Source organism: Drosophila kikkawai, chromosome 2R (assembly GCF_030179895.1).
Source record: "Drosophila kikkawai strain 14028-0561.14 chromosome 2R, DkikHiC1v2, whole genome shotgun sequence".
Lineage (NCBI taxonomy): Eukaryota > Metazoa > Arthropoda > Insecta > Diptera > Drosophilidae > Drosophila > Drosophila kikkawai.
Genome location: NC_091729.1, coordinates 12,008,436 through 12,027,908, shown reverse-complemented (window position 1 = coordinate 12,027,908; position 19,473 = coordinate 12,008,436). Strand labels below are relative to the sequence as shown.

Here is a 19,473-nt window from a genome sequence, read left to right as displayed (position 1 = left end):
CTTTCGAATCTGCTCGGTTCGGGATCGTGTTTGATGGCGCAAAAACGCTCTGCACAGGCGCGTAACGTGTTTTCAACTGAGCCCAGCAGCTTGCGAACGCGATCGCGGGCTCAACGCGCTGCCGATCAGCAGCAACAGTAGTAGCAGCAGCAGCAGCAACAATGCCAGCTTTAATGAATGAAAGCGTAATTTTTCCAGCCGCTTTTGTTGGGGCCAACAATGTGCAGTTTTTGTACGCCGGCCACACAATGCCCGTCCTTTGAGTTCGCACACAAAAGACGAGCAAAACAAAAGCCAAGAGATCAGTCAAAACAAACATAGCATCGGGCAAACCGAAATTCCTGTTTGAATTCGATAGCGTTAATGATATCGATGGCTTGGATATCGAAGAGGCATGAACGAAAAGTCTGGCAGCACTGGTGTGTTGCCAGTATTTTCAATGCCTGGGTGATGTATCAGATGTGGTTCGAGCATCAGCTGTGGATTTTTTAGGGGGAAATTTCAACTTTTTGAGATTTTTTAGGAAGAGAGCCAAACTTTTAATCTGGCGACACTGTTCGACGCGACGCGACTCACGAGAAAAACAATTGAATTTTTTTAGCAATTTTATGAGTAAAATTGTCTGACGGCATTTGCAACGCTTTCGCCGGAAAAGGCGCCACCAGATGAGTGGCGCACGCATGTGAAAGATGGCTTTGAATAAACGGATTAACCCGAACCCGGACGCCCTAGCGGGCGTCGCAGAGCTAAACTACAAGTTTGCGTGTCGCTGCTGCCTAAAAGTGGACGCAGAGTTCATTAAGCTAGAATCGGTGTCGGTGGCGCGTAGCCTGGACCCAGAAAGCGAAGAGGATAAAATTTCGCTCCTGCGATGCCTTCTCTTCTGCGTGCGCGCCGAGAACGCGGCGGAGCTGCCGCAGTACATTTGCGTTGAGTGCAGCAAGAGCCTGCAAGTCGCGTACTACTTCCTGCAGAACGCAGTGCGTGCCCACGAGATCCTTTGCCGCAAGCTGTGTCCCGGCAAGTTATGGAACGCGGAGGGCAGGCGCTTCAATGGGGCTTTGAGCCAGCGCTTGCAGCCATCGCCATCGCCGTCTCCGAAGGAGGTAGGTGTCGGGCAGGCGACGGGGGTATGACGCATTGGGTCTACAGCGCCTTTCTCTTTGTTTACTTTCAGACGGCGACTTCGGGGGACAGGACGAGGCCCCTGAAGAGCATGCGGCAAGAGTGCCAGGTGTGCGGCGGTATCTTCCACAGTCGCATGGAACTCAAGCTACACCTCCGCCAGCACACAGGTACAGTCTTGGGCGGCCACCATACCATGTACTGGTCTTAATGCTGAGGGAAACCCACTTTCCCATATTTTCTTTTCTTATATTTTTGAAGACGGAATTACCTACCACTGCAAGATGTGCAATTTCACCACGCTCAAACAGCGCCAGCTGCTGGACCACTATCGCTGCGATCACGCCATGACCCCCAGTCAGGCGGAGGAGCACGTTAAGGCGAGTCCACTGCCGATATCTCCCATTAAGGAGGATGAGGTCAAAGCAGTGTGCACGCTGGAAGACATGGAGCTGCTTATACCCACGGTGCTCACGCCGGACGACTACGCTCAGCCCCCGATTGACTCGGAACAGCTGCGCGACCTCGATCAACAGCTGGCCGCCAGTATGGGCGACGCAGTGACCGGAGTGGACACCCTCACATCCACATTGCCGCCCATGGACGCGCACAATGTGAGCATTGGCACAGAGTATCTGGTCCTGCCGGATGGATCCCTGCAGCAGGTCAACGGAGGCGGTAGGTTTCCGAGAATGTAAAGTGCCTGTGTAGATATTAAATTTCTTCTTTTTACTTTGCAGGCGTGGTCATTGAGTACATTGACGACAGCAAGACGCAGGCACCGCCACCAACTCCTTCCAATCCTCCGCACATCAACATCAGTTTGCAAAATCTCCTCGGCAACCACGACGAAAACGAGGGAATGGACATCGATGTCAACGAGCTAATCGTCGAGGACATGATGATACATAAACCCACTATTTCCACTGCAGTTCCCAATCCACCCAAGCCAAAGCCAGTCATTGGCGTATCCCCAAATTACAAGCACAAGTGCAGCATATGCCCCAGAATGTTCTCCTCTGTGGCACGCCTGAAATCTCACCAGTTGACCCACAGCAGTTAGTTGACGCTTCTAGCAAATGCGAGAACCCAATAACCACATTCTCTTGTCTTTGCTTCAAACAGATTTGCCCAAGTTCTTCTGTGACCAGTGCAACTTCTACTCGCTGCGCAGCGTTGATCTCATCGAGCACTACAAGACTACGCACCACCGGGTGGATGAGAACGGTGCGACCAGCCAGGACCCAGCGCCGGGGTCAGAGGAGACGGGCGTCTATTCGTGCGACATGTGCCTCTTTGAGACGCGCACCTGCAGCCAGTTGAGGGTCCACTACACAGAGGGACACGCGATCCAGCCGACGGAAGTGCAGCTGCGTCCCAGTTGGACGAACAATAAGACAACCAAAATGGAGCAGCAATTGTCGGGCAGGCAGCCAGAGCCCGCCGACCTGCCGGTGGCCATTAAATGTGAGTTATGAGAATGGAAAACGAAATGGGGATTCAAACTGCATATTGCCGGTATTTCGGGCTATTGTGAAATTAGTTGCAAATTGAATGATGTACTAATACTTTGGATTTGCTGATTGATTTTTTAAATTTGAGTCTCAAAATCTTTGGGTTTTTGAATGTATTTTATTAATTTTGATTGATTGTTTTGATTTTCTTTATTTTTTAACTAATTCAATGCATTTTTTATATTGTTTTGCTTTCTTTTTTTTTTATTAATTTGGCGTTAAATTTCAAGCATCTAAAGTAAAGAAAATGAATGTAAATATTTCAAAATAGGAGACAAAACAAAGCAATACATATTGTAAAGTTGAGCTTTAATCTTTTTGGGGTTTATGAAAGGGTAGGATTAAGGGGATGTCCCGCTGATCTAGACTCTTGGTAAGCACATTGGAATAGACAAAACGCATCCTAGTTAAATAGTTTATTAATTTAAATTCCCTGATTTTCTTTTATTTATTATATTCTCTGACATTTTTTATAATTTTTAATATTTACAGATCCGTCGATAGTTGCGGAGCAGCAAGTTCCAGTGCAGCAGCAAGTTCCAGTGCAGCAGCAAGTGCAAATGCAGCAGCAAATGCAAGCGCAGCAGCTAATACAAGCGCAGCAGCAAATGCAAATGCAGCAGCAAATGCAAGTTCAGCAGCAAATTCAAGTTCAGCAGCAAATTCAAGTGCAGCAGCAGCAGCAACCAGTGGTGGTCACCACACCAACAACGCTCATCACACATACGAACAGCAACATAAACGTGGTGGTGGATACCACGCCGCTCTTCTATGCGTCCACCGTTTCCAGTGCGGTGCAGCAGGCAGTGACAGTGCCAGTGCCAGTGCAGACCATGGCAGTTCCAGAGCAGACCATGTCAGTCCCTGTGCAAATCATGCCAATGCTTCCACCGGTGGCAACTGTGGTGGAGTCCACCAACGAAAATAACAGCCATGCATTCGAAGTCTTTCCAAAAATCCAACCAACCAATGAGCAGCCGAAGGAACCCGTTCCCGTTGACCCCATACCGTCTGCCAATACTTCCAATATCTCGATGTTTGGCGATATGCAGGATTTCATTGATAACACCGATGTGGCTGCCATATGCACGATACCAGCGGACGATATGCCCGTTGTGGATGGCGACGATATTGTGATTGATAATAACAATATCAGCCTAGACTTTGATGCCGAGAATCTATTTGAGGAATTCGAGGAGGAGGACGATACGGTGGGCGACGACGAGGGGGAGGAGGAGGAAGAGGACGAGGCGGATAATGACGATGAGAATGACAACAACGATGCTGCCACAGATCAAAATCTACTGCTTACCAGCGACGATGACGACGTGGACGACTTTGACGATGAGCAATCGAAGCATCTGCAGAAGCCCTACTGCATTTACTGCAACAAGAAGTTCACCAGTCAATACAAGTTCGAGAACCACATGTTTGTCCATCGCGGTGAGTTAAAGCCACATGATACCAGCGTAAATACAGTTTTATAAAGAAATATTTTTCTTTAGGCCTGGCTCCCTATCGCTGTGAGCTGTGCACTAACCTCTACAACATGAAGCGCCTGCTGATCAGGCACTACAAGACCGTGCACAAGCGAATGCCCACCAGGGACATGGTCCAGGCCAAGGGCGATAAGGTACTGGAGACCCGTACCAACATAGAAAAGCTCTACATGGATGGAGTCAAAAGTAAGCTTAAGCTAGATAGCTGATATACAAATAGAATCACTAATTCATACAATTTTCTTTTTAATAAGGTCCCATGGTTATGTGCGCCAAATGCCCCTTTGAGTGCGAGGCGGATGGAGAAATGCGAAAGCATCTGAATGCCCATCACGGCATTAACGATGGACGTAAGTCAGGAAAACCATAGTTAAACAAAAGCTTTTGATTAAGGGTTTGACTTTATATTAACTCTCATTAAGGGTTTGACTTTATATTTAAATAGAAAAGAATAAGACAAGTTGGCAATTTTGAAACTTTTATCATTAATAATCTATTCACTTGTTGTTTTGCTCTTAATTACAGTGTCCATACATGCCAACGAGGTCTTCATTATACGCAGTAAGTATCGCAAGTCATTATAGAAACCTCCTTTCAAATATAAAAACCCACTAACTCTTTTCCTCTCTCATGATCTCTAATCACAGAATTGCCTTTCGAGTGCCCGCGCTGTATTCGATCGTTTGCTGCCAAGGCCACGCTCACCCGCCACCTGCAGCGCAGCCATTTGGTGGACACTATTATAGAGATGCAAACGACGCATTCGTCGGCGGCCACCACCACCATTACAACAACGACGGCCACTATAGCCGGGCCAGTGGGGAATAAAGAATCTTTTAAGGACGAGACGATGATGATGACGACAACGGCGGCTGCTGCAGGCAATGGTAAGAGCCTCAATAGCCTTGCAAGAATGAACTCAAATTCCCATTTCAACTCTGCCCGACACGAACTGCATACGCATCCCACTTTAATTGATTAACCTATATTTGATGACCAACAATGATCTTAGCAGAGCTGGGAGGAAACCAGGATGATGGAACTGCAGCGCCACCAAAAAGGGAGCGTGCCGTGCCAGAGGAGGATGTGGATCCGGTGACATTGGACGCGGCCACTGCGGCGACGACAGCTGCCATAGCTGCTGCCATATCCTCTGCCTCCGTATCGCCCAGCGTCACAACAGCCTTGGCACCATCCGCATCCAATCTGTATCCCACTCCCACGCCCTTTGATTTCGACTATGACCTAATGGCCAACGATGCGCAGCGATCCCAGGTCTCGACTCCCACCTCCCATCCCCAGCTCGGATCGCCCGGCAGCGGTCTGCTCAATGGCAGCGACAAGCTACTGACCACAGCCGCCATGGGGCCATACCCGACGAAGGGTCTGCGTTCCACCAGGCGGCAGGCGCACAGTTCGATCTATATGTGCAAGCTGTGCAACAAGTCCTTCGACGAGCTGGGCAAGCTGGTCAAGCACGAGATGGAGTTCCACTCGAATACGGAACCCTCGCGATGGGGCTACCAGCACAAGTGTTCCATCTGCAGCACCAGCTACCGCACGCTAACGCTGCTAAAGTTCCACATGAAGCGGCACGTCAACCGGATATCGCAGTGCAAGCTCTGCCCCAAGACCTTCGCCACCAACGCGGAGCTGGAGAGGCACATGAAGGTGAAACATTGCCGCGAAAAGTTAATCGGTCCTTGTGCGCTGAATGGCTGCAAAAAGATGTTCGCCTTCAAGCATCACATGGTGCGGCATCAGAACGCCTCTCATCTGAAATCCACGCATATCTGTGAAGTTTGCAACAAGGAGATGCTGACCATGGCGCACCTAAGATCCCACATGTTACTGCACAAGGGCACGGTGTCCTACAAGTGCCCCGAATGCGACCGCCTATATTTGCGGCGCGGAAGGTGAGTTTTCAGTCTTTTCGCAATGAATTTTATGACTAATTTATGAAATGTTCCCTCTCATTTTCTAGACTTTTAAGTCATCTAATGAATATTCACAAGAAACGCCTTACCGAAGATGAGAAGGCCATCCTCTTCGGCGAAATCAAAGAAGAACCAAGCCCGCCGCAAAGCCCGAACGATCTGAAGGTGATGAGGAGGAGGGGGCGTCCCAGCCGCAAGATCTTGGAGGCGGCCGAATCGTTGGTCAAGGAGGAGACGCAACCGGCAGCAGAACTTTCCAAATAGTCCAGAATTCTTCCTCGCTAAGTTATCTATCGCACACTGTACAAAGTATGATATACTCTAAGTACTGTACTTCATCCCTTGTTTTAGTGCATCTAATGTATTGCAGTTTACCCCTTAGGTTGTAAATTAAGCAAAGAATTTAACCGTAAAATCGCACATTATGTTAGCCCAAAATACAGACAAACTATATATCACTCTACTGTAAGGCAGTTATTGATTTTAAGTTGATCTGAACAGGCTTTTGTTGCTCAGCCCAAAAGTAGGATAAACTTTAGTGGTATCATCCGCCTCCAATGCGCCACAAGAACTGTAAAATTCAAAGTAACTTCGGTTTTGGCTGGCCGATCACGTATTTTGTAATAAAAACCCTTAATAGAATAGTTAAGAAGACTTGTTTTAAATGATTTTCTATTGATTCGTTATTAATATTTAAATACACAGATATATATATACTTATATGCTATGTTATCGAAGCACTTATTCCCTTAGGTTTTTTTTTTTTTAACTATAGATTGAACTATTTTTTTGGACAGAATACAGAAATAAATAATCGAAAACACAAACCAAGCTACTGATGTTAGGGAACTCCCTTCTTGAAGTTATTCCACTTCCAGCTCCACTGATTTTCCAAGCTGACCAGCTGCTGGTAGGATATAAAGTCGTCCTTGACGAATTCCTTCAACCGAGCCAGCTGCATCATTGCCTCCTCGATGCTATAAATGGGTTTAACCAGATCCACGGACGAGAGGTCGTCGTCCTCCCTGTTCGAGAGTGGCTCGCTCTTCACCAGGATGGTCTCGAACTCCTGCACATCCAGGCTATCACCAGTTTCATTATAGTTTATATTGTGCCTCTTTCGCCACTTTTGCAGCCAGCCAGGGGATGCGGAAAATCCATCGTAGCCCATCTGCACCGCTATCTCCCGCGCCTTTTCGCGAACAAACTGGCCGGAAATGGGGACATTATCTTTTCTGGTTAAAGAAAACCAGTCGAAGACCAGCTCGTCGATGTGGGCGCCATGCTGGCTCAGGGGATTTCTCCTCACTTGGCTCATATTTAGGTGTCCGGATAACAGGCCGTTGTTAATGGCATCTTTGTTTCTCAAGATCTCGTGTGCCTGCGTTTTACCAATGTTAAATCTGAAGGAATTCAAAATTCACGCATATATTCAAACACTAATGACAACGTTACCTATTGGCCAGTTCCCGTACTGTTAGCTTTTCATCCTCCTGCGTCCGGATCACGGCCAGCTTCTCCTCTAGAGTAAGTAATTTCCTGGGGCACTTGCGTTTGTCGGGTGTTTCGGGTGGCATTACAACTGGCAAGTAATGGTTTCAGGTCAGCAGCAATTCTTTCATTTGTCCAAGGGCGTTAGAAACGTTGTAGAATTGGGAAAACCCTTGTCCGCTCAAGGGAGCGTCCGTCCGTGTGAGTTCGATATATTTAAGAATTCGATAGATACTCAGAAGGGTGGACCTTATCAATACACCTATTTATATATATAAATCTATATACATTAACATTATTTCCTTCATTTATAAACAACATTAGAAGCAAATAACAATTTAATATTTTTATAATTTCAACCATTTCAAAAGGCTTTAATTTTATTTAAATGTTCGAACACAGCTCACCCTAATGTACAGTGTGACCGTGGCAAGGAGTACCGCTAGTCAGCCGGCCCTGAGAACTTTTTGCAACTACGCGCAAGGTCTTACAATTTCAGCCACAGAAGAAAAGAGCGGTATAAAATACACACATTGTTTGAGGAATATATACATTTTCGAAACGCAGTACCCACAACCCAGGAAGAAGAGCGTCCGGCCAAGAACAGCAATCCACACTAGCGCTCATGGACGCCGCAACAGCTGCTGTTGCGGACTCCGCGCTGGTGGCCATGAACAAATTAAATGCGGCCAAGTGCCGAGCCTGCCTGTCGGTGGACCGAAAAACCGTCCAGCTGGACGCCCCCATGCCGAACCTGCAAAAGTCTCGCACCTACGCCCAGAGCCTGAAGCAATGCACCAACCTGGATTTGCGGGTAAACAGTCCCGGCGGCTACCTGTGGCCCATGCAAATCTGCGTGCGCTGCTGTCGCGCCTTGGAGGTGGCCATGCACTTCGTGGAGTTGGCCCTGGAATCGAATCTCAAGCTGTACGCAGAGTCCAAAAGTGTGAAGCTGCCGAGTCCCACGGGGGAGCTGAAGCGGAAGGCCAGCAGCGAGACGCTTCACTGGAACCAATTTAGCCAGGAATTCGAGCAGTTTGTCGAGAGCTACGAGGGTATGACGGGACCCATCGAGGAGAATGTCCTGTACATGCGCGGCGCCAAGATACCACGCCTCGATGCAGATGCGGCGGCCAGCAAAAAGGCACCCAAAGAGGATGAGGGTAAGGATGGTGTCTTTTCCAGGGGTACCTTAAATTATTTGGATTCCCTTTCACAGTCATCTTGTTCGACGTCAAGTACGACACCAACGATCTGGAGGAGGAGGACGAGAACGACGGGTCGGATGCCAAGAACAGCGAGACCTTCTTCGAGAGCAGTATTACGCCAGGAGTAGCTGCTGTTACCAACAAAACAGCGAGCAGCAAGAGCGGCGAGAACAACAATAATTACAAATTTAATAACAAAAACGGCGACTCTCTTCCGGATGAGGAATGCGATCTTATACAACGCGCCCTTTACATGACCTTAAACGATGAGAGCCCCAAGCCAGCCAAGGAGTCCATCAAAGAGCAGCCGCTTAAATGTAAAGTAAGCATTAATTTTGCAGATTTATTATTAACCAATCCGTGTTGTTTTTAGCCCGGGAGAGTGAGGATTCAGCACCAGCTCTCCAAGAGACTACCACTAGAATCTTGCCCAACGGCACCATAGCCACTATACCCAACCTCAAGTGCAACATTTGCCAATTTACGAACACAGATGCCAAGCAGCTGAGAGGTCATTACAAGAGTATTCACAAGATATACATGGCCGAGGACGACATAATTGGCTTAAACAAAAGTGAGATCAACTGTCATTTCACAGATTATGCAAAATATTACCAATTTTTTACGTATCACTGCAGATCAAAGCTTCAAGTGCCGACCCTGCAATAGTTATGAGACGAAAGACAGAGGTGAAATGCAGAAGCATCTCATCGATCACCATAAAATAGATGGAGATTTCGGTAGCCACGAGTCTGAGTCCTAGAAAGTCCCATACTAAGCTGTTTTCTGCCCACAGAAATGTACTGCTACGTGCAGGCCAACTGCCCGGCTTGTGCCCGGATATTCAAGGATCAGGGCTCTGCCCGAAAGCATTATACTCGGGTGCATACACCGGCCCCAGTTCCGACATCACCACCGGAATCGTACGTCTGCAAGGTCTGCGACAAGGTCTTCAATCAGAAGGCCGGACTACACAGTCACCAGCGGTTCTGCCAGGTCAAGGATCCCGTCCACTGCACCTTCTGCGACCAGGAGTTCAGCAGCATGCGCAAGTACGAGCTGCATCTACAGCAGCTGCATGCCGTTGAGACGCTCCACGAATGTGAGATCTGTCACAGGAGCTTCAAGAGCGCCGACACCCTGGCCGTGCACCGCAAGCGACACTCGGAGCGGCACTTTCAGTGTGACAAGTGCACCCTGAATTACGTCAACTCGGCGGAGCTGAGGGTGCATTACGAGCGGGCCCACGTGAATGAGGAGCAGGTAAGCTGCCTCACCTGTGGCAGCCAGTTTCAAAACTTTGCCCTGATGCGCGAGCACGAGCAGAGGAGTCACCAGAAGCAGAAGGTCTGGCGCTGCGAGGTGTGCAACTTTGAGGCGTCGACGAGGTCGCGATGGCGTCAGCATCAGTACGAGCACATGGAGTATCCCTACAAGTGTCAGCATTGCACTGGAGAGTTTGCCGATCGCAGCAAGTACGTATGTTCATCTATGTAGGGGGCAGAGGCTCATCACTCTTAGAATTACAGATTCCGTCAACATTCCAAGAAGCTGCATGGCATCGAGCTGAGTGACGAACAGCTGGCGGAGATGTTCCGCGAGAAGAAGGGCTACACCAATCGGCACGATGCCTTCAACAAGTCGAACAACTCCCTGGAGATACCCGGCTTCACGGAGGACTGCTTTACGGAACTGAAGAGCCTGGGCGTGGACTACGACGACATAACCACAGATCTCTTCGCCAACTCCAGCACCCTGGACCACTTGCTAGACTTGATACCCTGAACTGAGGACCGATCCATTTTACCTGCATAGAATTTACAAACACAAAGAATAGCTGACGAGAGCTAGAAGACTGTCTTACAAGCACTTTAACAACACCACATAACCGACATCATTATACACCACACACTTTCAGTTCGATCAGATCACAGTGAATTCCTGATATTTTTGAAGTCACAATCTCAATAAACAAGAAACAAACATGCGTTTCTGAAGCGCGCCCAATGCTCACAGTTTCATTTATACTCTGAAGGAGGATTTTGTATTTTAAACTATTTGAATTGCAATAACTAGTTAACGCCCTGGATGAATTTTGAGAGGAAGTCTGTGGGCTTGGGTTCCTGTGATTCCTTCCAGTAGCGCATGATGTGACCCTTTTGCTTCCAGATCTCCACGGATTCCTTCAGCTCCATCTGGCCCTGAATATAAAGAGAGAGGTGCGTTAGTGGCATCCCCCCGCAAGCTCCGGTTCGCCACTCACCTTGATGACCAACATGTCGATCACCCGGATGTCAGTCACATTGCGATGCTTCACGAACTCCTCGCGCAACTTGTCCCGGCACTGCTCCACGGTCATGGGAATGTCGTAGTCCATGACTGCAAGATCCAGGAATTGTTTATTGGCCGTCGGGATGCGCAGTTCGATGACATAACCGGGAGCACTTACCAATGTAGGGGATCTGGCGGTACCAGGCCTTGTACAGGTTCAGGGCGCGCTTGCGTGCCTCCTCCCGGTCCACGGACAGGATGGGTCGCACCTGCTGCACGGCTCGCTTCACGGCTTCGCGTCCGGCCATTGGATTTGTTTAGTTATTCTGTTTTTTTACAAAACGAATGGCTCCCAGCTGAAGAGTGTGACCGTCGTTCAATACGTTAAAAACGCAGCTTGGCCTGAAAAATTGAACATTCGTTGTTAAAATACCAATATTTTTAAAATTAAATAGATTTCTTTGTATAATAATTTTTCCCATATAAATCGCTATAATTTAGAAAATTAAGACTAAAGGGAAGCCATGGAAAACGTGGCTGGCAGAATTTTCAAAACGTAAAGCTTGCTTAAAACAGCTGACTAGCAGCTGTTCATAGTTCAACAGGTCAATATGGAAACTACCAAAAACCGGTGTTTCCAGCAATTGTTTTATTTTTCGGTGTACTTTTATACACTGCTGTTTATCTTAATAAATATTTGATATACTAAATATTTTAGGACTAAAGTCCCGTTATAAAATGTTTTGGTATGTAGGCAGGCATGTCGACTTGCCATTTCGGTATATTTTCCAGCTTTGGTCACTCTAAACTGCATTCTTGACAAGAATTTGCTTTAATTCGCATTTAAAAACGCAAATGCAATGGCGAACGATTTCCCTCCGTGTGCCATTCGTTTATGGATGCATAAGCTGCAGAAGGGCGCGGCCCAGGCGGTGGGCCGTCTTGAGAACTGCCTGCTGCCGTCCATGAGCAAGGGTGAGTGGAGAAACGAAATCCAATTGAATCTCAGATTCTTATTAAAAATAATGTTCCCTTTTTCCAGAGACGGCTAGACTGTCAGTGAAGATCGCTACGGAACGTGGCATTTTGGTGACCAATAAAGACGCCAAGGTTCGGCGCCCCACCCTGAAGTTCTGCCAGAAGCTAAGCTCCCTGCCAAAATACTCAAGCGATCCGTACTGCTACGAGTGTCATTTGCCCGGAGACCTTAGGAAATGCGTGTCTTGTGAGCGCTGCTTCCACGAAGAGTGCCAGCGCAAGGACCCCGAGAAGCCCACCTACCTGGTTCCCTCGGACAAGGATCAACCATATCAGTTCCCGCTAAGCGTGCCCGACCAGGACCAAAATGAGAGCGTGGAGGTGGTGGCCATGTCACCCACTCCACAGCCACTTCTAGATCACAACAGCAATATAGAACAAGAGTCACCGGCCCCACAGACGCCGCATTTCGTCAAGCACGAGAGCTACGAGTGGGACGACGATGTGTTCTATGTGAGCGAAAAAAAGGGCGTACGTCAGCGTTCGCAAGCCACCGTAAAAAACGAAGAGGCCCTGGGTTCAGACACCGATGCGAGCAGCGAATTGGAGCTTTGCACTCGCTGTCGGCTACTCAAGCTAGCCACTATCCGAAATCCGCCGCAGCTTGACAAAAAAGAGTTGGCTTGCCTCTTGAGCAAAGTCTGGGGTGATAGCCACAGTTGGATGAGCACAGACGTGGCCACGTACATGGCCGATAACTGGAAGAATCGTGATATTGCGCTGGTTAAGCGCATCCTCTTCAAAAGTGATATCCTGGGACTGGAGGACATCAAGCGGAACATTGAGGCTGAAAAGTACACGTACTTAATGGAGTTTCACGCCGATCTGCTTGACTTACAGCACAATATGGCCGTGTTCTTTGGCCACCAGGCCGAGGAGTACGAACCCACCAAGAGGCTCATTCGGGATGTGTCTCACTACATCCAAGAAATCCGTAAATGCGTGGACTGCTTTCGATATTCCAACGAAGAAAACCTCTCCAAGATGTGGTTTGCCAAGCCCTGTACACAGCGGCATGAGTTGGTCCTGGCCAAGACGGCAGGCTACCCGCACTGGCCAGCAAAGGTAAGTGTAGATATTTCTCCACTTTAATTAAAAAGAAAATTCCATTTGAAATAATCTAAAAGTCAAGCTTGTGATCATTTCAAGGCTTACTAGTGAAAGTTACTTTGTAAAGTCTCTAAAAATAATTACTTTTTCGCAGGTTATAAGCGTCTACAGCGGCAATCCAAACAAGTATGATGTTCGCTTTTTTGGTGGTGACCATTCGCGTGCTCTACTCGCCGAACGGGATATAATTCCCATCGATATGGATACTGACTTACATTTCAAAGCAAAAAACACGCACGGCTTCAACGACGCCCTGTTGGAACTGCACTGTCACATGATGCTGTCCGGCTATTCCGCCACACTCTTTGGCTTCTATGCTGATCCCGCCGAAGCCGAGGAGCTTATAAAACTGGCTCTATCACGTTGCACCAAATCGGGCGTCTCCCATACACCGGGCAAACGAGGAAGACCGGCGACACCGGCAGCTGCAAAGAAGCGCAAGCTGCTGAATAGCTCCAGTTGCCCATCACCGGTGCCTACTCGCGTGATGCCGCGACGCAGTGTTTTGCTGCGGGAAAGTGGGGGCACAGTCAATCAACCGGAGAATGGAATCTATCAGAATCTCACCGAGCAAATCCTGAAGGCGCACGACGACCTCCAGAGGTACCAAAGCGAGTTGACGGCCATGCAGCAGGAGCTGAATGTAGCAAAGCTCAAGCGATGGTGCCACCACTGCCTGCAGGAGGCTGCGTTCGACTGCTGCTTTGCGGCGTCCTACTGCAGCGCCGACTGTCAGCGTCGCGATAAAAGACGCCACCAGGGAGCCTGTAAAGTCAATCAATAAAATAAGATGCCTGGTGATAAGAATATTAGTTCTGCTTGGGAAACCTTATTTTTCTTATAAAAGGGAGAAATTTTTTACGAAATTTATAAATTCTTAAATATTATATTTTTTAAATTTGTTGATTTTATAAAACAAAAGCGTAGAAAAGAACTTTTGAGTTTTCAAATTACTTTTGATGGGCATCATTGTAGTTCTATGATTGGGCAGCACTGCTGCCCATAGATGGCGCATTTGTCTTAAATGATAAAGTTCGAAAATTAAATTATTTTGAAATAAGAAACCTATTAACTCTTAAATCGTATGTTTAAAGCTAAATATTACAAAAATATAATAACTCAAATAAATTATAAATTTCTTAATATTTTACTTTTACATTTTATGGTTTGAATACGATTTTATGCATTTTAAGACCCCAACAATTATTTTACAAAATTAATTTGATCTTTAAAATCGATTCCACCACATGCTCCCATTACGTACAATTACGCCAACTTTAAACGCTCTTCGGCGAACGTGTTTCCCCGCAGACTGAAGCCATAAGCAGGCATAAAGTTCAGCCAAAAAGGTCAAATTCGAATTGGCGAAACGCTGAAAAGGGTTCCTCGTGCAATTTACGAGTGCAGGCCATGTGAATGCAACAGATTTCATGGGGTAATCGCATTTTATGAATGCAGAGGCCGGAGGGAATGACCGTTAAACGGAATCCCAAAAAATAATTGATTTATGCCGGGTTCAGCAGCAGCAAGCCATCGTTCCCGGAATGGAAATGGCCCAAAAGAGTTGGCACCTTGCGCTGGGCATAGATAGAAATACATGGCTGTAATAAATATTTCACTTAGGGGCAGCCGCCACTCAGTCTTGGGTCTCAGAGCGGTCTCCCCAAAGTCGGAAGTCACGTTTAAACGTTTTCGCTAAAAGTTTCACACAGCGGCGAATGATTGATGAGCTCCTTCCACAGTCCAAAAGTCGCACGTGTATCGCTGTATCTTGTGTGTTCATTGGGAATATATGTTATGTTTGTAAGTAAAATGGTCATTAGGGCTTCTCTCTCGGTGTGTGTTTACTCGTGTCTCCGGCCAGCTTTTATGCACTTTCGTACTCGAAATAGTAAATCATTTTTGGGATATCTTTGCCTGCCACTTAATTAGGCCAAGAGGGAGGGAATCGGACTGAATCAATATCTTTCTCTCAGGTTTATACAGTGGGAATTCTTTAAATTGAACTGTGAGATATGATAACTTTGAGTTGGAATACATTTTTGTAAGCTGTGTAAGTTGAAGATAGAGTACCCAAAATAGAACATAGGAACTTTTTATTAAAGGCGAAAAACTCATTCATTCAGCTAATAAACTTTCCCTGCACCTCTTTACCTAAACTGTATAGAATCTAGTCGTTAAACCCTATTATCTAAAATTTAGATTCTAAATAAGTGAAGAATAATTCAACCTCTGAAGTCAAAAGTTATAGAAGCTCTACTGTACTTTGTTTCCCATTTTCAAGCAAGTCATTACTGTTTGTTTACAAAATATTTATTCAACATTTACGGCCTGTGGCTGCGATGTGAGACTTTTGCATTTTGCAATCACAATCCCTGTCGCTCCACAGTCTATATTTGAGTGCAAACATTTTTTGACAAAGAAAAGCTGACAAATTCCAGTGGCAATTAAGAATATTCTCTCTTTATTTGGGAAAAATAAACAAGGTGCTTTCTGTAGCTGTGTCCTTTTGCTTACATTTTGAATTGGGTTTTAATTGTGTGCCAACTTTAAGGGAGTCCCTGGCAGGTAAAGTGTCTGCTGCTGTCTATTAAAATCTTCCGAAACATGGCAGCTTATTTTTCATCAGCTCGTAATCAAATTAGTCGCCTGCTAATTTAAACTGCACTAATTTGTCTGCGTCACGAAGGGAGTTTTTCGCTCCGCGACGAAAATTTCACATCTTCGCGCTTATCGCTTACCTTCCCAGGTTGTCAAAAGGAACTCCAAGGAATTTTGTGACAGGCGGGAAGGATTTATTGGCCCTGCGTTGCTTGCCTACGGAGTAACGCCAGGATCCTCTTAATTAATTTTGTTGTGCAAGGCAAAAAGCTGTCAGAGCTAAGAGAAAAAGAAAAAAGAGTGATATGGCAGGGGAAAAGCGAGTAATGCAGTGTGGGTAGTGGCATTCTTGTGTATTTTATTTATATTCTACCAAGAAGTTTTGTCTTAGTTTATATATACTTTTTTAACCATACCATACCATAAATTAAAGCAGAAAAATCTGTTGTAATTTTATTTATGTTTCTAGAAGCACAAAAGAAAACAATGTCAAAGGCTGTGCAGTTATTAAATTGTATTTAGCATATACTTTTTTGTTTTATATAAAATGTTAAATATTTTTGTGTCACTCTTCACATTTCCTCTGCTGTTTAGGCTCTTATTTTCCTTACTTATTGGTATACACGTCTTCTGTGTCTAGTTTTTCCCAGCTTATTCCCAGCTGCTGCCAGTCTTAACTTCCTTTCGTCCTTAGCCTTGACTCAAACTTGACCATGCCAGGTCTCCCCCTAGCCTCCAGACTCCTCCCTTGAGTTTTTCCTGCAACAGCTGTCAATGTGCAGGGAATTAAATCTCGAGTTCGGATCCCCAGGCCGGAGAAGCCCATGAAATGCAATTTCAGCCGCCAACATGTGCAGAATGCTGTCGCTTGTAAAAATTTTTGGCATGCGACGAATATTTGCCACCACAAAATGGGACGGAAGGCAGGCTTTAATTTATGGGCAACGACAAGTGCAAATGCACGCTCCAACGCCAACAGCAATGGGATGCAATGAGAATGTGTTGCAGCCAACATGCAGCATGCAACAGAACAACATAAACCGAAACAAAACAACCGCAGACAGCCAGATTGCAGATGAGGAGGAAGTTAATGAGTCTATTATGGGCGCCAAGGGGGCGGCATATTGCCCATTGAGAATTTAGATGAAAAGCCTCAAATTGTGCGCGGTGGGAGGCGTTTAATTACAATGCCACGCCCTCCGATTGCCTAATCCCCCCTAATGGCCGGCTTAACTGTTTTGGAAATTCCATCATGAAACTGGGCAGAGTGTCAGGAATTATGCTGATTTTTACATTTTATATGCATATTGCCGACTGTTATGGCTATGCGTCACTTACATAACCGTAACGAACTTTCTGCAGGAGTCGGAGTATATTGGTAAGAAGCTTGGGTTCTCCACAGCCCCACCCAATGTCCACAAACTTCAGATCCGATCTGATCCGTGAGTGGTGGTGAGTCAGCTTCGGGACTCTGGTAAATAATGTTTTGTTTAAGCTTTTTATATGCCAATTTTCGCAGAAAACACAACACCCCAACTCAAGTGTCAATGGCCAAAAGTTTGTGCGGTTCGAAAGAGAGGTCATAAACTTGGCTAAAACTATAATGAGTAATTGGGACAAAGGCTGTTAAATATTCTGCATTGAAAACATTAATTGATATTTGCTGTAATAGTTATAAGGCTTAACATAAAAATGAACACTTTATATTTCCCTAGAATTTAGGTAATAAATAAAGCGGTTCCTTAATTCAAATAGTTACATAAATTATGGTTGATTTCCCTAAATTGCTTTAATTTTCCAGCAATAATTACGCCTTTATAGGTAATAACCAACTTTAAATCATTTATTTGTCAACGCTCTCCTCTTAAGTGCTCTTTTCCTGCAAATGAATTAATTTTCTTTTTATTAACATGCTAATAAGAGTTGACTTATCATTTCCATGTCAAAAACTCTAAAGCCAAATCCAATTCCATTTCCTGTTTTTCCCCCACAACTCAACTCTGCAGCAACTCTGCGCGCGACTGCAGCTTTCGAATTTCTTCTTTTAAAACCAATTATCAAATCATGTCGCTGCTGGCTGACAAACTCATTTATTTTGCTTGCTGCACTCAAAACGGAGACAGGCCCACATACATCATACTTGCACTTGGTGGGGACTCTTGGGGACTTGTACTCCCACTTTTTCCCTCTGCTCTTTAATAAATGCAACCTAATTTTGCTTTCATTTCCACACATGTTAACTACAGATATCCAACTGAAAATGTTTGTTTTCATCTATAGGAAAATTTGGGGCTGCCCTTTCCACGGACTTCCCCCAGGCCACAAGACTATGACCACGACCAAGACCAAGACCGAGACCCAGAACCACATCCACATTCAAAAAGTGTCAAACTGTCGGCAGGGCCTGAAATTGTCATTACTCAGTGTCTGTTGCCTCGTTTACAGGTTCGAGAATTAAGAATGGAAAATGTGAGTGGGGGAAGTGCTCTCTAAATTTCCAGCTAATTTTAATGTGTGACAATTAAATGTGTGGGGTTTTAAGACTAAGAAATACTCGGGTTTTGACTACTAATTAGATTTTCTTCAAGGTATAATGTCAGATCTTGGTTCCCTTCTCATTTAGGTTTTAAGAGCTCTTAATAAATATTATCTTTTAAAACAAATTCACAGGCTTTATATAAATTAAGAAAACTGTCAAAATATTTCCAAAGTGTATGTGAAAATATGTATTTACAATTTTTTTGCTCGTCATTCACAACTTGTTTGCTGTTTTTTCTGCAATTTCAATTGATTATTTTTTCCATTTAGTTTCTACTATTTTTCCATATTCTCGCCAATTCGTTGGAGCTCAAAATACATCAGCATAAATCACTGGCGGATCTCTGTGGCAAGCGCCACAAAAAAAGAGGAAAAAGGAGTGGAAACAAGAAAAAAACACACAGCGACATATTAAATTTACAAGTTGATTTTGATTTATGCGCCATAAGAGTATGGACAGACTGTGATTTCTTGTTGTTGCTGACGGCGCCTGCAGACGTTAACTTAATTTAACTTACCTAGTTGTTGTTGTTGTCAGTGGGTTTGCTGCTTTGTTGTATTTGCTGCTCACTTTTTGTTGTTGCGTCGCAATTTGCTGCCTGCGCCGCCTGTCGCTGCCAATTAAGCCGGGAAATCGCGCGCGGTTTTTACCGCCTCCAAATCGCTGTGGGAAAAATGTAAAAAAAAAAATAAAAAAAAGAATAATAAAATGGTTATGCCCTCTGTCACTCGCAAATGATTGAGATTATAGTATATAAATGTTTTATTTTAAGTTGAACTTAAATCAGGAATTAAAATAGATTAAGAAATAGCGTTTTAAGTATCTTTATCATTTATTTCAGTTCATTAGCTAAACTTTTAGCCAATTTCGGGTTCTCTGTTCTTTATTGAAATTGTTGTAAGCTCTGTTTGTTTTCCAAAACTTTCTAAAACTGTCCAAGATGATTTTCCTCCCTTAAATTATATATTTACCCGAATTAATTGAAATGTAAAACCAATAACGCAGCAAATCTATTTTTTCTTAAATATAAAAATGTAATAGAACTTAGCAAAAGGAAACTAAAGGACTTTAATACCTAAGCTGGTTAAAATCTAATGATTATACATACATTTTCCTTATCTTTTCCCAAATATTGCAGGT

General features: G+C 45.2%; 5 protein-coding genes across 8 annotated transcripts; 3 read left to right on the top strand and 2 right to left on the bottom strand.

Moving 5' to 3' along the window:
- The first annotated feature begins 552 nt into the window (after nt 1–552).
- LOC108078243 (gastrula zinc finger protein xFG20-1) lies at nt 553–6,538 on the top strand. 3 transcript variants are annotated; one of them, XM_017171966.3, is made up of 12 exons: nt 553–1,106; nt 1,178–1,295; nt 1,387–1,803; nt 1,866–2,183; nt 2,251–2,592; nt 3,132–4,082; nt 4,145–4,324; nt 4,393–4,488; nt 4,664–4,699; nt 4,786–5,025; nt 5,154–6,054; nt 6,123–6,538. In XM_017171966.3, the coding sequence occupies exons 1-12, from the start codon at nt 690–692 to the stop codon at nt 6,337–6,339; spliced, it is 4,233 nt and encodes a 1,410-aa protein (XP_017027455.1). In that variant the 5' UTR covers nt 553–689; the 3' UTR covers nt 6,340–6,538. The 3 variants fall into 3 exon arrangements, with proteins under 3 accessions (XP_017027455.1, XP_017027453.1, XP_070140878.1); XM_017171964.3 differs by having other exon boundaries at nt 5,151–6,054; XM_070284777.1 differs by lacking the exons at nt 553–1,106; nt 1,178–1,295; nt 1,387–1,803; nt 1,866–2,183; nt 2,251–2,592 and adding an exon at nt 2,873–3,012 and having other exon boundaries at nt 5,151–6,054.
- Nucleotides 6,539–6,776: 238 nt separating this feature from the next.
- Nucleotides 6,777–7,923, bottom strand: cag. 2 transcript variants are annotated; one of them, XM_017171969.3, is made up of 2 exons: nt 7,531–7,923; nt 6,777–7,456 (listed from the first exon to the last, which is right to left on the bottom strand). In XM_017171969.3, the coding sequence occupies exon 2, from the start codon at nt 7,391–7,393 to the stop codon at nt 6,917–6,919; it is 477 nt and encodes a 158-aa protein (XP_017027458.1). In that variant the 5' UTR covers nt 7,394–7,456; nt 7,531–7,923; the 3' UTR covers nt 6,777–6,916. The 2 variants fall into 2 exon arrangements, with proteins under 2 accessions (XP_017027458.1, XP_017027457.1); XM_017171968.3 differs by having other exon boundaries at nt 6,777–7,478; nt 7,531–7,915.
- A 115-nt stretch (nt 7,924–8,038) lies between these two features.
- On the top strand, nt 8,039–10,633 carry LOC108078244 (zinc finger and BTB domain-containing protein 41). The gene is made up of 6 exons (XM_017171967.3): nt 8,039–8,729; nt 8,786–9,091; nt 9,148–9,348; nt 9,413–9,514; nt 9,571–10,249; nt 10,304–10,633. The coding sequence occupies exons 1-6, from the start codon at nt 8,192–8,194 to the stop codon at nt 10,557–10,559; spliced, it is 2,082 nt and encodes a 693-aa protein (XP_017027456.1). The 5' UTR covers nt 8,039–8,191; the 3' UTR covers nt 10,560–10,633.
- Nucleotides 10,634–10,759: 126 nt separating this feature from the next.
- ND-B14 (NADH dehydrogenase (ubiquinone) B14 subunit) lies at nt 10,760–11,430 on the bottom strand. The gene is made up of 3 exons (XM_017171970.3): nt 11,224–11,430; nt 11,038–11,153; nt 10,760–10,975 (listed from the first exon to the last, which is right to left on the bottom strand). Exons 1-3 carry the CDS (start codon nt 11,351–11,353, stop codon nt 10,847–10,849), a joined length of 375 nt encoding a protein of 124 aa, XP_017027459.1. The 5' UTR covers nt 11,354–11,430; the 3' UTR covers nt 10,760–10,846.
- Nucleotides 11,431–11,840: 410 nt separating this feature from the next.
- Nucleotides 11,841–14,005, top strand: LOC108078454 (zinc finger MYND domain-containing protein 11). The gene is made up of 3 exons (XM_017172342.3): nt 11,841–12,020; nt 12,088–13,148; nt 13,288–14,005. Exons 1-3 carry the CDS (start codon nt 11,906–11,908, stop codon nt 13,975–13,977), a joined length of 1,866 nt encoding a protein of 621 aa, XP_017027831.1. The 5' UTR covers nt 11,841–11,905; the 3' UTR covers nt 13,978–14,005.
- The last annotated feature ends 5,468 nt before the right edge of the window (nt 14,006–19,473 follow it).

Excerpts from the sequence above, each read along its gene's own strand:
- LOC108078243 (XM_017171964.3), top strand. The coding sequence starts at position 690 with ATGGCTTTGAATAAACGGATTAACCCGAACCCGGACGCCCTAGCGGGC. Across the intron at positions 4,083-4,144 it reads CCACATGTTTGTCCATCGCG|GCCTGGCTCCCTATCGCTGT; the intron begins GTGAGTTAAAGC and ends ATTTTTCTTTAG. Across the intron at positions 4,325-4,392 it reads CTACATGGATGGAGTCAAAA|GTCCCATGGTTATGTGCGCC; the intron begins GTAAGCTTAAGC and ends CTTTTTAATAAG.
- cag (XM_017171968.3), bottom strand. The coding sequence starts at position 7,652 with ATGCCACCCGAAACACCCGACAAACGCAAGTGCCCCAGGAAATTACTT. Across the intron at positions 7,479-7,530 it reads GTACGGGAACTGGCCAATAG|ATTTAACATTGGTAAAACGC; the intron begins GTAACGTTGTCA and ends GAATTCCTTCAG.
- LOC108078244 (XM_017171967.3), top strand. The coding sequence starts at position 8,192 with ATGGACGCCGCAACAGCTGCTGTTGCGGACTCCGCGCTGGTGGCCATG. Across the intron at positions 8,730-8,785 it reads GGCACCCAAAGAGGATGAGG|TCATCTTGTTCGACGTCAAG; the intron begins GTAAGGATGGTG and ends TCCCTTTCACAG. Across the intron at positions 10,250-10,303 it reads GAGTTTGCCGATCGCAGCAA|ATTCCGTCAACATTCCAAGA; the intron begins GTACGTATGTTC and ends TTAGAATTACAG.
- ND-B14 (XM_017171970.3), bottom strand. The coding sequence starts at position 11,353 with ATGGCCGGACGCGAAGCCGTGAAGCGAGCCGTGCAGCAGGTGCGACCC. Across the intron at positions 11,154-11,223 it reads CCGCCAGATCCCCTACATTG|TCATGGACTACGACATTCCC; the intron begins GTAAGTGCTCCC and ends TGGATCTTGCAG. Across the intron at positions 10,976-11,037 it reads TCGACATGTTGGTCATCAAG|GGCCAGATGGAGCTGAAGGA; the intron begins GTGAGTGGCGAA and ends CTTTATATTCAG.
- LOC108078454 (XM_017172342.3), top strand. The coding sequence starts at position 11,906 with ATGGCGAACGATTTCCCTCCGTGTGCCATTCGTTTATGGATGCATAAG. Across the intron at positions 12,021-12,087 it reads GCTGCCGTCCATGAGCAAGG|AGACGGCTAGACTGTCAGTG; the intron begins GTGAGTGGAGAA and ends CCCTTTTTCCAG. Across the intron at positions 13,149-13,287 it reads ACCCGCACTGGCCAGCAAAG|GTTATAAGCGTCTACAGCGG; the intron begins GTAAGTGTAGAT and ends ACTTTTTCGCAG.